The 16668-nt window shown below is 28.6% G+C and overlaps 1 protein-coding gene and 1 pseudogene across 1 annotated transcript; both read left to right on the forward strand.

Moving 5' to 3' along the window:
- The first annotated feature begins 11251 nt into the window (after positions 1–11251).
- On the forward strand, positions 11252–12266 carry LOC121203269 (vacuolar iron transporter homolog 2). Its single transcript, XM_041111594.1, has one exon. It carries the CDS (start codon positions 11363–11365, stop codon positions 12032–12034), a length of 672 nt encoding a protein of 223 aa, XP_040967528.1. The 5' UTR covers positions 11252–11362; the 3' UTR covers positions 12035–12266.
- A 2884-nt stretch (positions 12267–15150) lies between these two features.
- LOC107887691 (vacuolar iron transporter homolog 2.1-like) lies at positions 15151–15900 on the forward strand (annotated as a pseudogene).
- The last annotated feature ends 768 nt before the right edge of the window (positions 15901–16668 follow it).

The raw sequence follows: 16668 nt of genomic DNA on the forward strand, positions 1-16668 counted from the left end.
AGATTCGTATATTTAGATTTATTGTGAAAATCGAAACCCAGTAAGTTAGGGTACGATATTCTCGAATCTAAACACGAAATATTATTAATTCAAAACGAACTTGTTATATCAAATAAAATGAAATACGAAAATCGTAGGAAAAATACGAAAGCCAATAAAATCATAATGCACGCAAAACTGTAAAATAATATGAACAATAGGAACAATATAATAAAAATCATACTTACAATAAAAAAAAACAATACATATAAAAATAAATTAAAATATTTATTCGAAATAATAAAGAAAATTAAATAAATAAGCAATAAATACAAAATAAAATAATAGTAAGGAATAGAAATATAATACACATATATATACGTATGTTGAAATTATAAAGTATAAAAATATATATAAGCAGGTATTAATGTGTTTACGAAAATGAAAATATGGATATATACATATATATACAATTTAAAAAATAGAAAAATATATAAGTACATATAAGTTGTAAAAATAGGTACGTACGTATATATATAGATTATAAAAAGGTGGGTATATATAGGTATGTATTTAAGTTAATATATATATATATATAACATAAGTATGTATGTATACATACAAATATAAAAAGTTACGGGAATATATATGTACATAGAGCATAAAGTATCAAATATAAATAATATATAAGTATATATACAAAAAAAACAAGTAAAAATATGTACGGATACATTATGAAATAAATGAAAATATGTATAGATATATGTAATATAAAAAAACCTTTATATTATAATAGACATATGTATATATATATAAATAGCAACACCTTTTATTTTGATCTTTTTTTTACTGGTGTTGTTCCTCCCCTTTTTTTTTTTATGAAAATACATAGTGTTTGGCTTTTATAGCCGATTACAATATTAAGAAAATGTGGCTGCTGTTGCTTGCTGCTTTGCTCTGCTCTGTTCTTTTTCTTTTGATTGCAAGTGCCAGAGGAGTTGGTGGTGGCGTGTGGGCAACGTTTGCAAGGCGGTGGAGCAGGTGGGTGGCGATGCTAGGGACGTGCGGCGCTAGGCTAGGGTTAGGGGGATTAGGTTTCTTTTTTTTTTTGATTTGGGCTCCGAATTTGGGCCTCGGATTTGGGTTGTAATTGGGCTTGTGGGTTGGTGCTTGGGCTCTGTTAATTGGGCTGTACAAACATAAACATGTTAAATGAAACAAAAAGATTTTTAGAAAAAAATTGAGATGAAAGATCTTAATGACGTAGCTCTTGTATTAAGGATTCAAATACATTGGGATCATTCTCAAGGTATTTTTCACAAGGGGGCTATATAAAAAATATATTGAATAGATTTGACACCAGGATAGTAAACAAGGTAATACCCTTGTTGCAAAAAGAGACCTCTTGTACAATTACGAAAAAGAGTCAAATTTTAGACTTTGCATCTAATTTACTTGTAAAAATATGATAATTTTCTTCATGAATTATTATAAAGTAACTTATTGGATTTATGGGTTACCTAATCTGTCGTTTCTAGGCTCAAGCCAATAATAGAACCCCTTATATTATATTCCAAGAATTTGAGGATATGTGATTATACATCAATAAGTAAGAAGAATAAATAAATTATCTGGCACTTCACGTAAGTTTAATATTTATCAATGCCCTAAAAATGATTTTGAGATTAAAGAAATGCAAAAGATTTCCTATGCTTCAGCAGTGAGGAGTTTAAAATATGCTCAACATTCTATATGTCCAAGACTGCATATATTGTTGGAATTATGTTGAGCAGATATTTGAGAAATTTGAATATAAATCATTGAAAAACAATCAAATAATTCTTATGATATCTTTAGAAGATAAAACATTACATGTTCACCATCAAAGGTTTGTGATAAGTTAGAAATTGTTAGGTATATAAGCTTCGATTTTGAATATAAATCATTGAAAAACAATCAAATAATTCTTATGATATCTTTAGAAGATAAAACATTACATGTTCACCATCAAAGGTTTGTGATAAGTTAGAAATTGTTAGGTATATAAGCTTCGATTTTGTTGGAATATAGATGCAAAATTTTGTTATAGGATGTGAATTGTGATAATAAATTGTAATTCTTTTTTCAGATGACAATTGGAGCACATCAAAATTAAAGTACATAGACTTTAAATTCATGATTATTAAATAAAGGATTCAAAGTGCTCAGGTGCGTATAAAACATATTTGGACAAACTCTATTATCGTGGATCTACTTACTAAAGGACTATCACTCAAGTTTTTTCACGAGCACACTACTCTTATGGGTGTTGTCATTTGAGGACATTCAGTTTTAGTAAGAGTTTGTAATTTTAAATGCTTTTATATTATGAACACATTATTGAGTATTTTGTTATGAATATTTTATAATTAAATGGATGCGCATCAAAATAAAGATAAATTTGATGTAATTTAGGGTTCTAATAGTCATTAAAAGTAGAGTTTTATTTTATTTTATTTATACTTATTATGTCTATAAATATAGACTTTGGAGAATCATTATAACCATCCATATTAATCAATAAAAAATATGTTCTCTTGATTTCTCTTGCTTTTACTCTCTCTGTTCTTTTATTTTATAAAATATTTTCATTTATGGATATTTTAAGGGTTTTTTTAAAAAAAAGAAAAAAGTTTATTAGTTTATTCATACTGTAATTTTCGTAAAATTTGATTTTAATAAGGTTTCTGGAGGACCAGGTGGAGATAGACATGTTAAGATCACATTTCATATAATTTTCATGGTATATATTTATACTTGATCTATGTCATTTGGTTATGCTAATATACGTAATCGAGGTTTGATTTAGCTGTAATAGCCCAAATTTGACCGGGCCTTAAAACCAAAAACTTAAAATAAATAAATAAATGTTTATTTATTTAAACAGTCCATATACAGAGCCCAAAAATTAAAACCCAACAGCCCAAATACCTAAACCCTATGCCCGGTTACAACCTGATAGCCCATACCCAATTATGCTACCACCCCATACCCATTACACCCGGGGCTCATGGGCCCCAAATGTTTAACAGATGAGGAAAGACCTAGGGTTTCTGGAACCCTAGGCGCCGCAAATGGGTTTCTAGAAGCTTCTCACCGCAATCAGTCCAAAAGTTGTGTCCGTTTGTCTCGCAGTGATTCCAGGCCATGATTCCAGGCCTCGAATCTAGCCATGGTTAACGCCCGAATCAACGCCGATGTGCTTTTATCAGCATTCGTCCATGATCGCTAAATCTCCTCGCTGGTACCTTCAAAAGAGGAAAGAAAACAACAGCAAACAAGGCAAGAAATCGAATAGGGATAAAACAACTTGTAAATAGAGGCTATAAAAGCCAAATCATCTCACTGTAACAGGGACCCCGGTTTTTACAGAATATAAAGGTTATACATACATAAAAAAGGTTCAAGAAGTTTCTTGAAAAAGGTGATTTAAGTTTTATATTTTGTTATTTATTTTTTAACGAGCATACGAATTGATCTTTTGCAAAAAACTGATAATATTGTAAAAGGTGGAGGTTACCTGTGTATTTCTTGAAAGAACGAGGGTTTATAACCCTTCGACCACCGGGTGTGGAGGCGCGTGGGTTCGTGGGCACCTGGAAACGGAAGCTCGACGGAGCCCGGACCTTTCTTTCCTCTCTCATTTCAGAGAGAATTTTAAAGTTTTTTTTAAAACACCGGTTTAAAATGATTTTAAAACCAAAATCGGGGCTTATATAGCCCTACAAAAACGGTGTCGTTTTGCTTAATTCAATAAGCATTAAAACGGCACCGTTTAGATTAAGGATCCGCGTGTTGACCCGATTATCCGGGGAAGATCCGCGTGTTTTTGAAAATTGGGTTAATTACCGAATTGGTCCTTCCGCATTTTTTTATCCCTTAAAATTAGGTTTATTTTATTTTTTAATTTTGCTAAAATATTTTGTTTTTATTTTAATTTGGTCCTTGGGCTCTTTTTTAAAAAAAAGAAAGTGCATAAATGATGTCGTTCTAAAAGGGAATATTTTCTGCTTTAATCCCCCTTCTTGTGCGCACGTTTTAATTTGATCTTTTTTTAAAATTCTGAATTTTCATCTGCATTTTTATTTCTATTCTAATTTAATCCTTTCTAATTTTATTTTTTTAACTTTATTTCTTTTTAGATTATTATTATTTATTTCAATATTTTGCATATATATTTATCTTAAACCCCTTTTTTATATATTAAATTATTTTAATAATATTGTTTCATTCATTATTTTTCGTATATATTATTTATTTTATTCTAAATCTTTTTATAAATGTAAAAATTGTTTTATTTTTCTATAATATTACTTTTCATATATTATTTTATGTATTATACATTTTATATATATTTTTATTATTTTATATTATTATACATATATTATTATCCTTAACTATTATATTTTATTAATTAATTACTTATATACTATATCGTGATTTTAAACCTACATACTTTTATATTATATATTATATAATTATTTTATTTACTATGTATATTATTTTATATACATTTTTAAAATATTATATTTGTATTATATGTTTATTATATTATTAATTACTTATTTTTCTTTTTTTGTATTCTTTTATTCTAAATTATTTTTTTAAAATTACTTTATTATATATTAATTCTTTTATATTTTTTATTATTTAAATGATTTAAAATTATTATTAAGTGACGTTTTTATTTTAGAGTTGATATATACATATTGCTATTATTTTTTTTATCATGATTTTTTTGCAAGTACGTTTATATAATAAATTGTATATCATGCATCATTTTTGTTCAATAAATTTGTTTAAATATATGTTGAATCACCATTTTGTATGATTATTTTGCTTATTTATTTTTCATGCAAGTTATATATTTTTGTATATATGTTTTAGGTTTAAGATTTGCCATGTCTATTAAATAATATATGAATCATTATATCATTATGTTGTGTGTATTTATGCTCTTATTTGCCTATTATTTGCTTTAGCTTAATTATTTTATTATATGCATAATTATTATATTATTTATTCTTTTTCATATATATTATTCATGTTAAGCATGGAAATGTTAGATTTTTTTTAGCATATTGCCTTAGTATTAATGTTCCATAATATTAAATATGACATGTCATCCTCATACATCGATTTAAAACAATATTTAAAAGTTTTATAAAAATAAAAGGCAATGCTTGATGTTTGGAAACTTTGAGAAAGGTAGTGCCCTAACTTACTGCGTTGCGACTTTTCTCGTTGAATTCGAATAGTCAAGCACCCTTCTAAGTTTCTAAAGTTTTCAAAATACGAGCAACTGTCTTGGAATTTCAAAGCGCTATGTCCTAACTTACTGGATATGGCATTTTGCCATTTTGAGATAGGGATTTTCAAAAATGGCTAGCTTAGCTTCGAATGTCTTAAAAATATGGCTTCCTAACTTATTGGATGTGATATTTTGATTCATTTGATACAAGAGAACCCTAATTTTTAAAATTAAAGTATTCTAAAGAGGATTGCATCTTAAAAATTTTAAACTTCCGACATTAAAGACACTTGATGATCAATTAGGTACCAATTTTGGGCGTTACGAGGGTCCTAACCCTTTCTCGTACGTAACCGACTCCCGAATCCGTTTTCTCGACTTTCGTAAACCAAAATTAGTGTTTTAAAATAAAACATTTTATAAGGTGATCCAATCACACCTAAAAAGATTGGTGACGACTCCCGTTTTCGTTTTTCTTAAAGTCGATTCCCATTTTCCAAAACTTGATTTAAAAATGGTTTCGACATTAGCTATGCTAAATTTAGCAAAAATTGTCATAGTTCTATGTTAACATAATAAATGGATGAGATTGGTTAGAATACTTTTGGTTATGATAGTAAAACTTTGAGCTTATAATGTCACATGATTATAAGGTGATAAGTAAGTAGGTATGTATGTATGTATGTAGGTGGTCCAAGTGGAAAATTGTTAGATAATATGGGCATCACATATATAACAAGCATAACTACATTTGATTATTTAGTATCATAAAAATGTCAGTCCAAATTAAAAGTGATCTAAAACTGTAAAAACTTTTGAGATTCAATTATTAAATAAAGTATGAACCAAATATGTAAAAATAGTCTAAGTAACTAATTTTAATTGATGATCGGATAATTAAAAATTAGGATTACCATACAAACCTTATCTATATCTAATATAATACCAACTCCTTTTGGAGTCATTAGGAATAAGTAGGGGTAATTTAGGTATTAAAAATTAAGTGGAGGGATAATTTAGGAATTAAAAGTTAAAGGAAATTTAGATATTTTGACAAAAGTTAATTAATTATTTTAATTAATTCAATCCCCTGTTTAACTTATTCTTTTAGTTCGGTTCAACTAGTCCGTACTAGTTCACGGTTCAATTAATTTAAAGTCTTTCTCTGAATTGATGTTTCAATCAATTCCCAATCCATTTGATCTAACTAAATGATTTAATCCAGTTCAGTTAACCATGATTATATCCTTTTGAATTGAACTCACTTATAATCTCTAATGGACAATAAAATAATTAATTCACCTCCATAAAATACTTTTACATAAATAAGAAATACATTTTAACAATTATAAGGATTGTCTTTGATAATAGTATGCACTTCACCAAATCATAATTAAAATACCAAATCATACTTCTTTGAGTTTTGAATTTAGATTTTGTTTTCTCTTTGAGTTTTGATCTTAAAATGTGAAATATACTTTAAATTTAAATTGGTTTTCATGTTATATTTTTATTAGCATGTACATGTATTATATTATGAAGAATAATATAGATTAAGATTTAACAGAAACAACAATGATTAAAACAGCGATAAAAATTTTTGAAATAATTAATCACAAGTTTAATTTTATTATAAGTTCTGATTACAAGACAACTTATAAAGTTCGTCCGTTAAAAAATAAATTTTATTGAAAAATAAGATACTTTGATTATAAGATGTGGAGATACACAGTTAACATATTATATGATGTCTAAAATGTAAATGGTATACTTTAAAATATATAAGAAAAACTTATTAAAATTTTATATATTTTTTTAAAAAGTAGAAATGTATAAAATGGCAATCAATTGATTATAAAAAAAAATATCATTATGTTAAAATAATAAAAAAATTAATCCGCACAATGCGTGGTCATATTCTTAGTATATTAGGACTATGGTCCCTAAATTATAAATATGCAATTTTTCTAACATCTCTTGAGTTACATTCTTTAAAATATTTATATGTGTTAAATCAAGTAAAAATAACAAAATTATGTAAAAGTACCATAGAGACCCTTGTACTAATCGCAAGATTGCATTTTGTCTCCTCTACTGAAAAAAGGGGCAAATTAGCCCTTGTATGTTGAGTAAATAGTAAATTATTCATTTTGTTAAAAATTTCATCAGTTTTTATTGTTAGAAACTAACCCTTGTACATCAACATGAGATACATGTGGTACGTCACGTGTCACTATATGATTATTCTAACAATTACGCCAGTTTTTAATAGTACAAATAAATGAATTTTTTTAATAGAAATGATTAATTTACTTTTTAATTTAACGTACAATAATTTATTTATTTATTTATTTTTGAGTAAAAAAAACAACATACAAAAATCTCCATAATGCTTTTACCGCAAAACCATAAAAAACTGAAGAATTTGAAGCTTTGTAAAGACGATGACAATTGTGGGGGAAACTTTAGATGAATCAGAATGAAGCATCATAAAAAACTGATGTGAATATATACGATTTGAAAAGCATAATCTTTTTTCTTTTATTCCTTTCTTTGCAAATTCCATGAAAGTAGTTCATACAGAAAAGCAAAGGGAATTATAGTTATGATAAAGCAATGAGAATTAAAGATTACGTTTGCTGCTAAGTCACTTACAGAAAGCATTGCATTAAACAACTCAGCAGCAAGTAGAAACTGCTTCCAACCATTTCTTCCTCTACACCATACCCTCTTTCTCTCCCCCTTTTTCTTTTTCCATCTGAATAAGGCAAAGTAAAAAGAAATTGAGAAATCCATAATTAATTCCAACCCTCATTCTTTAAACAAACATTAAACAAAATAAAAGTTATCTAAACCGACTTCGATAAATATCAATATATTACCTGGCTAAATCTTTGAAAAGTGAGTGGGTTTGGATAAAAATATAGGTCCAAAAAATGAGTTTAGACAAAAAAAACTCGTTTAAAAAATAGGTTGAGTCTCGAGTAATGCTTTTTTACTGAGGCCCAGCTCGATCCGATCCGAATTAGCAAAAAGACAAAAAAAAAATTCTATTTTCTTGTTGTTTTACTATTTTTTTTGTTGTTTTCTCACTATTTTGCTACTATTTCACCATTATGTTGCACTATTATATTGTTACTATTTTGTTGTTATTGTTAATTTTGTTATTATTTTAGAGACATTTGCTTGTTAAGTTACACGTATCTTAGTGTGATTTAAATATAAATATTTTTTTAAGTATTATATTTAAAAAAAATTATATAAAAAATTAATTCGGATGGGCCAGGTTAGACCAGAGTTTTAGCATTTTTTTCGAGTCGAGCTTGGGTACAATTTTAAACCCATTTTTCGGGTCAAGCCAGAGCCTGACAAATGGGCCTAAATTTTTAACAAGGCCTAACCCATGGACTGATCTATGAGTTTAAGCATCCCATTAAAATCGAATATAAAGCGTAAAATGAGTCTTAAGGGGTAAAAGTATTAGAAAGCTCTGTATTTAGAGTCTGATTGCATTTTGACTCCTTTATTTAAAATATAGGCACATTATCTCTTATACATTTTTGAAATGTACAAATTAACCATTTCGTTAAATTTTTTTCTGTTAACTGATGATGTGGAATGTTAATTTAAATGATTAATTATTAATTTGGTCTTTAAACTATAGCTAAAATATCATTTTTATTATTTTTAAAATTTTCTTAATAATAATCCTAAAAAATTAAAAAAATCTTAAAAAATAAATATAAATTATATAAATATATTAAAATTATGTTAAAAATTTCAACGAATTTATCCTTTAATGTTTACAAAATTTATCATTTTATTTATCATTTTAGTTCTAATCCTAAAAAAATCAATAAAATTGACCTTCAATATTTATAAAATTTGTCAATTTATCCTTAACTCTAAAAATTAAAATATGTAGTTTAAAAAATATATTTTTAGTCTTTTATGACCTATCGGCTAACCCATGTAAGATATTAAAATAAGAAAAATAGTATATTCTTTCAAGTCACTTGCAAAAGAACTTTAAAAACTTGGGATAAAACACAAAAATTTACGGTAAACTACACCAATTGTCCCTAAGCTTTGTTTAAAATTACATTTTAGTCACCCAACTTTCAAAAGTTACATAATAGTCACTAACATTATCAAATTGTTATATTTTGATCACTTGTTCGTTAACTACCATTAAGAGAATGACGTGACACATTAATTTAAATAGTTTATTACTAATTTAGCCCTTCAACTATAGCTAAAATTTTATTTTAATACTTTTAAAAGAAAATTAACCATAATTCTAAAAAAAATAAAAAATTTTCTTAAAAATTACAGTAAAATATTTTTAAAAATTATTAAAAATATATTTTTAAAAAATAAATCTGCTATTGATTTTTTTTAATCTTTTTCTCCTTAATAAATCAAAGCTAGTTTTCCATTAAAACAAAACCAAACCAAGTTCATTAAAATTAAAGCTTACATTCAAAGAAACTCTTTTTTGGTGATTCATGGTTGGTTTTTTGGAAAAATTGGGCTCTTTTCAATAATGAGGAAACATTTCCATTTTCAATAAAATTTTCAATTTGATAAGAATTATTTAATACAATGAGATACTAATCTTACTTATTGAAGATGATCTCGAGTGCAACTCTAAAAGCACTCATTTCAATAAAATTATGATTTTATTACTTTTGAAATACAGTCAAGCCAAAGAAACAACACATTTACAGTAAATAATTTTTTTCTTTTTGCATCTCTCTTTGGCCGCAAAGAAGAAGATGAAGACAATGAGCTCATTTCATAATTTCTCCACCTGGAGACGTGTTGATTGCTTTGGGGTTTTATTTTAAATTAAAATTTCACTTTTTATCTTTTATTTATTCCCATAAATTTTTTTAAAAAAATTATTTTCTAAAATTTTAAAACTCATGAAATCCTTGTTCAAAACCCAAAAATTTATACTAAAAATTCTAAACTCAAAATTGTTTAATCTATTAACTTAAATATTAAAACTTATTAGGGTATTAAAAAATAAAATCTTCAAATGAGAAAGTTTGCAATAGTTAACGGGTGCAAAAATGAGTAATCGAAATTTTATAATAGTGATTACACACCATCAAAAGATACGAAAGCATAGGAGATGCGAAAATCAGTATTCACTAAAGTAGAAGAAAATAATTAACCATTTAAATTAATGTTCACATCATCATTTAATAGAAAAAATTAATAGAAAAACTAATTTGTACGTTTTAAAATATATAGAAACTAATATAACTATTTTTCTAATAGAAAGTTGAAATGCAATTCCTGAAATGCAATTCTAAGAATTTAATTGTACTTTTACTTGTGTTTTAAGGGTGAACGAAATCAAGCTTTTGTTTAATTATTTGAGCCTATAAAGAGGTGTAGTACGTGGACTAGACACTTCAAATATACTACGTTGGGGCTGATCTATTTTCCCACTATCGTGTAGAAATTGCACTTTCTTAATATATAAAAATTAATAATTATTCTTTTATGTTCCCTTATGAATGTAGTAATTATAAGTAATCTCTTAGTCTCTGATCAATGCTTTCAAAGTCAGCAATCCACTTGACCTACCACTCTGCAAATTTAATCCATTGCATACATTTGAGCACTAAGATTTAATTACGGGTCAAAAGTAAATGATTCAACTCGTGCAATTATTTTTAATCAAAAATTTATACTCAGTGAGTTTAAGCCCTTTGAAATATGTTCAAAATTTGCATCAATATTATCAAAGTGAAAAAACTTGATTCATATAAAAATATTTGTTGCTCCAGCTCATGGCTGAACAAATAAACTTAGATTTGATATTTAAACATCTAACACGTATGAACAGGCTCTACACTTTGGGTCGAATATGGGAATATAATCATTAATTATTGGAACGTGTGCCTTCCACACTCTTTTGTTTATGATGTAGTCGCAATCGTATTCATTGTGAATACACTCACACCATTACAGATTTTTCTGTATAAATTCTATCCATCAAAGGCGTGTGTCCTCCACAAGCCTTCTTATCTCACCAATATTCTAATTCTTGCCCTTATATTCTTGCTTTTGTTCATCATGGCTGCCTCTCAATCTCTTCAACTTTCATCGGTTAACAACGTTGAAATACCCGTACACATCATACACACTGAAGAAAACCAGATTCAGGAGCCTGCTGTTGATGAATTCGATTACTCCCAAAGAGGACAATGGCTTCGAGCCGCTGTTTTGGGAGCCAACGATGGGTTGGTTTCCGTTGCATCACTAATGATGGGTGTCGCCTCAGTTAAAGAAGATATCAAAGCTGTAATTGTTGCTGGCTTTGCGGGTCTGGTCGCCGGTGCTTGTAGCATGGCCATAGGAGAGTTTGTATCCGTATGCACCCAAAGGGATGTAGAGATAGCTCAAATGAAAAGAGAGAAGCTAAAAGGGTCATCAAAGAGTGATGAAAATGATGAGAAACTGCCTAATCCTGCACAAGCTGCTGCCGCGTCGGCTTTGGCTTTTGCAATTGGTGCGGTGCTTCCACTATTGGCTGCTGCTTTTATAAGGCAGCCTATGGTGAGGATGGCTGTGGTTGTTACGGTGGCTAGCGTGGCCTTGTTGGTGTTTGGAGTGGTGGGTGCTTTGCTTGGGAGAACTCCCGTGGCGAAATCTAGTGCCAGGGTGCTTGTAGGTGGATGGATGGCAATGGGTACCACTTTTGGGCTCACCAAGTTGATTGGTTCCAATCATGGGATGCAAATTTGATTTGTTTTTGCTTTGCTTTTGCTTCATTGTAAATTGTTTCTTCTCTCAAATTTGGTTCATGGTTAGTTTCATGAATTTCGTAAGGATTAAACTTGTTTGTCCGAACCATGTCTAAAAATGTCGATAAGAGACGATTGTAAAATGCAGTTGATGTTTTATCAATAACTTTGCTAGTGTCGTGTGTTGCCAACAATATATAAGATCAATGATCATAAAATCATTTTTTTCTAAATAATTTCACCATGTTTGTAAATTGCTTTTTTTCACAAAAAGAAGAGCACAATTATAAAGAGACTTTCTCTCATTCTTTCAAAACTATAATGATTTTTTTTTTCATATTTTTACCATGAATTATATTAGATAGATACCATGATTGCATTTTTCAACAGGGACATTAATTTAAAAATTTATATGTTGCCACTAGAAAATTGGGTTGGGTGAAGTAAAGGTAATGGTTTGCAAATTAAAGAAATTTATCTAAACAAGATTCTCATCAGTAGTATTAAAAAACTACAAAGTGATTATCTCATTCTATTTTGAAATGAGTTTAGTTGATAATTGTGTATACCGTAAGTTCAGTAAGAATAACTATATTTTATAGGTTTCATATATCAATGACATAATGCTTGCCAACAATGATATAGGCATGTTGCATGAAACTAAGAGGTTCTTAGAAAAAAAAAATTTGAGATGAAAGATCTTAGTGACACAACTTTTGTATTAGGGATTTAGATAGATCAAAAGTATTCTCAAGGTATTCTTAGTTATCACAAAGTGTCTATATTGAAAATGTATTGATGAGATTAGATATGCAAGATAGTAAATAAAGTGATATCCTTTATGTTAAAAAGAGATAAATTCAGTCTACTAGATCAATACCCTAAAAATAATTTTGAGATTAAAGAAATGCAAAAAAAAAATTCCCATGCTTCAGCAATGGGGAGGTTTAATATATGCTCAAGTTTGCACGTGTCTAAACATCACATACATTGTTAGAATGTTGGGCAAATATTTCAGCAATTTGACAATGGATCACTAGAAAGTAGTCAAATGATTCATATGGCATATTAAGAAAAAAAATGTTACATGATCACATATCAAATGTCTGATAACTTAGAAATTGTCAGGTACACAAATTTAGGTTTTTTTGGAAAATAGATGCAAATTTTTATCACTAGGTTGTGAATTGTGACAAATTGTAGTGATTTTTTCTAATAACAACATGAGCATATCAATGTCGAAGTTCATAGACTTTAAACTCTTGTTTATTAAAGAAAGAGCTCAGGATAGTCAGATGTCTATAAAAAATATTCGAACAAACTCCATGACTATGGATCCGCTACCATTCAAGGTTTTTTCATGAGTACCCTGCTCATATAGGTGTCATGTCATTCGAGGGCATTCAGTTTTAATAGGAATTTGTAATTTTAAATGCTTCTAAGTTATGGGGATATGATTTAGCTACGATATATGTAGTGAAAGCTATATTGGTTGTACGCTAACATAATTAAAGGATGCGATTTTCGAAAAACCTTATTATTATGATAGTAAAGTTTTGAGCTCATAAAATTTATATTGTGACATGTAATTATAAGATAATATATATGTGTGCGTGTGTTACCCAAATGAGATATAGTTCGATAATATGGCCATCACATATATGATAAAAAATAATTATATATTATTTACTATCATAAAAATGTTAACCCAAATTAAAAATATCTAATATGGTTAAGGCATATTAAGATTTAGTTATTAAATAAAATACAAGTCGAATATGTATGGATGCTCAACTTATTTCTAATTAATGTGCAAAAATTGTATATTAGGATTATGATGCCTTTAGTATCTTAACTTCATGAAAAAAAAATCCACTTCCTCTTAAAAAAAGGTGTGCAAATTTGAGAGATCAAAACTACAAAATTTAAATATTTCAACATACTATTAAATTCAAGTACACTTTCACATATCATTTTTATTCTTAATGATTTAATATAACAATTTCTTGGTTATTAAATTTAAAGTTTCAACCATTATAATTTAATACTACTGTTATTTTAATTGGATCGAAACCGATCAAGATACCTGTCCAGAGAATTGTTTAAACTGTGTTTTAATCAATTTAGTTACATCCATCAGATCAATCAGGTCTACGAACCGAAGATCTGATACCTTGTTTAAAAAAGTCTAAAGACATCCATAAATGTAGTGACAGCAAGAGGAATCAATGTAGGTGGAGAGCAAAAAAGTTCCATACTTAACGTGAAAACTGAGGAATTTAATTTTGGAATCAACAATTGTGGGGAAGCTGTAAGGATCAGCCCACAAAAGGAAAATAAAGCTTCCAAACATCATAAAAGCTGATATGAATATATACGATTTGAAAAGCATAATCTTTTCCTTTCTTTTGCAGTTTCCATGAAAGTAGTTCACACAGCCAATAAAGAGGTGTAGTATGTGGACTACACACTTCAAATATACTACGTTGGGGCTGATCTATTTTCCCACTTTCGTCTACACATTGCACTTTCTTTATATTGTCTATATTCTTCCCTTATGAATATAGTAATTATAAGTGATCTCTTCGTCTCTGATCAAATGCTTTCTAAGTCAGCAATCCATTAGACCTACCACTGCCTGCCATCTTTACAAATTTAATTAATCCTTTGTATATATTTGAGCAATTCGATTTAATTATAGATAAAAAATAAATGATTTAAAATTTTGTGTATTGACATGATGGTTAAGGTGATTACTACTCTAAATTTAGTTTAAGTTCGAGTCGTACTAATCATATTAGTGTACGTTAACATTTTATCTTTCTATTATAACTCACCAAAATTAAAAGAAAACTACCTAACAGATTTAGAATTCCAATAGTAATATATGTGATCTTGTAATTTATATTTTATATATCTATTGGATCATACATTATATTCATATTCAAATATCTCACATGCATGAACAGGGTCTACACTTTCTTAGATTTGGGTGGAATAGTATACTGGAATCCAATTATTCAAGAAATGAACTAAAAACCGATGGGGAATATAATAATTTATTATTAGAACGTGTGCCATCGTATTCATTGTGAATCCACTCAAACCATTACAGATTTTTCTGTATAAATTCTCTTCATCAAAGGCGTGTGCCCTCCACAAGCCTTCTTATCTCACCAATATTCCAATTCTTACTTATATATTCTTGTTTTTGTTCATCATGGCTGCCTCTCAATCTCTTCAACTTTCATCGCTTAACAACGTTGAAACACCGATACACATCATAAACACTGAAGAAAACCCGATTCAAGAGCCTGCTGTTGATGTATTGGATTACTCCCAAACTGGACAATGGCTTCGAGCTGCTGTTTTGGGAGCCAACGATGGGTTGGTTTCCGTTGCATCACTAATGACGGGTGTGGCCTCAGTTAAAGAAGACGTCAAAGCTGTAATTGTTTCCGGTTTTGCAGGTTTGGTAGCCGGCGCCTGTAGCATGGCCATAAGAGAGTTCGTATCTGTAGACACTCAAAGGGATGTAGAAATAGCTCAAATGAAAAGAGAGAAGCGAGAAGGTTCATCAACGAGGGATGAAAATGATGAGAAACTGCAATCGGTACGGTGCTTCCACTATTGGCTGCTGCTTTTATAAGGCAGCCTAAGGTGAGGATGCTGGTGGCTAGCATGGCCTTAAGGGTGCTTGTTGGTGGATGGGTACTGCTTTTGGGATCCAATCATGGGATGCAAATTTGATTGGTTTTTGCTTCTTTTGTAAATTGTTTCTTCTTTTAGACTTGGTTTAAACTTGTTTGGACTCTCTATGGAATGCCAATTTCTTACTATTGTGAAATGCAGTTGAAGCTTTATCAATAATCTTGCAAGACCCATCTGATGTCGATGATATAAAGGATCTATTACTCCATTCCAATAAACTATAAATTCAATTCAATCCTAAAGTATCAAACTACTCACCTCAATCTTACCATAAGTAAGCAATTAAATATACAACAATCTATTATTTAATTTGGATTATAGAAACACAAATCGTGAATTCTAAACTATTTAAAGTTAATTTTATTATTCCCCTTTTTACTCGAGGATTCCGGTACGACATTAGCTACGGAATAAAACAAGTAAAATACATTAATGTTACACAATTCAATCTTCATATTAAATTTTCAATTTTTACAATATATTAGCTTAAACTTCAATTTAGTCTCTAAACCGAGACTAATTTTAACCTCCACATTTAACTTTATATTTTTGTACTAATTTCACTCTAAGATAAATTTATTTCTCTATATTTTAATTCTATCCCTAAATTTTGATTTTTTTCTCAATTTAGTCTCTATTGCTCAAAATCAACAATTATCTCCACAATTTAGTCATTTTCCACTTCTAACTTAAAAATCTATCTATTTAATCCCTAGTACTTAAACTTTTCAACAATGACAACATCTAAAATCTTGAACAATACTAATAATTTCAATATAAGTCAGGTAATTTTAAGTACTAGTGTAGCGACGTAAAAAATTTGCTTTCGGTCGCTAATTGAGGTGATTTATTGGAAAATTTGAAAAAGGAATTTCGATTTTAAAGAGAAAAGGGAGTCGCCACCGATCCTTTTTCCTAGGTGTG

This window comes from Gossypium hirsutum, chromosome A04, assembly GCF_007990345.1.
Source record: "Gossypium hirsutum isolate 1008001.06 chromosome A04, Gossypium_hirsutum_v2.1, whole genome shotgun sequence".
In the NCBI taxonomy this organism is placed as follows: Eukaryota; Viridiplantae; Streptophyta; class Magnoliopsida; order Malvales; family Malvaceae; genus Gossypium; species Gossypium hirsutum.

Coding starts and splice junctions, on each gene's coding strand:
- LOC121203269 (XM_041111594.1), top strand. CDS start 11,363: ATGGCTGCCTCTCAATCTCTTCAACTTTCATCGGTTAACAACGTTGAA.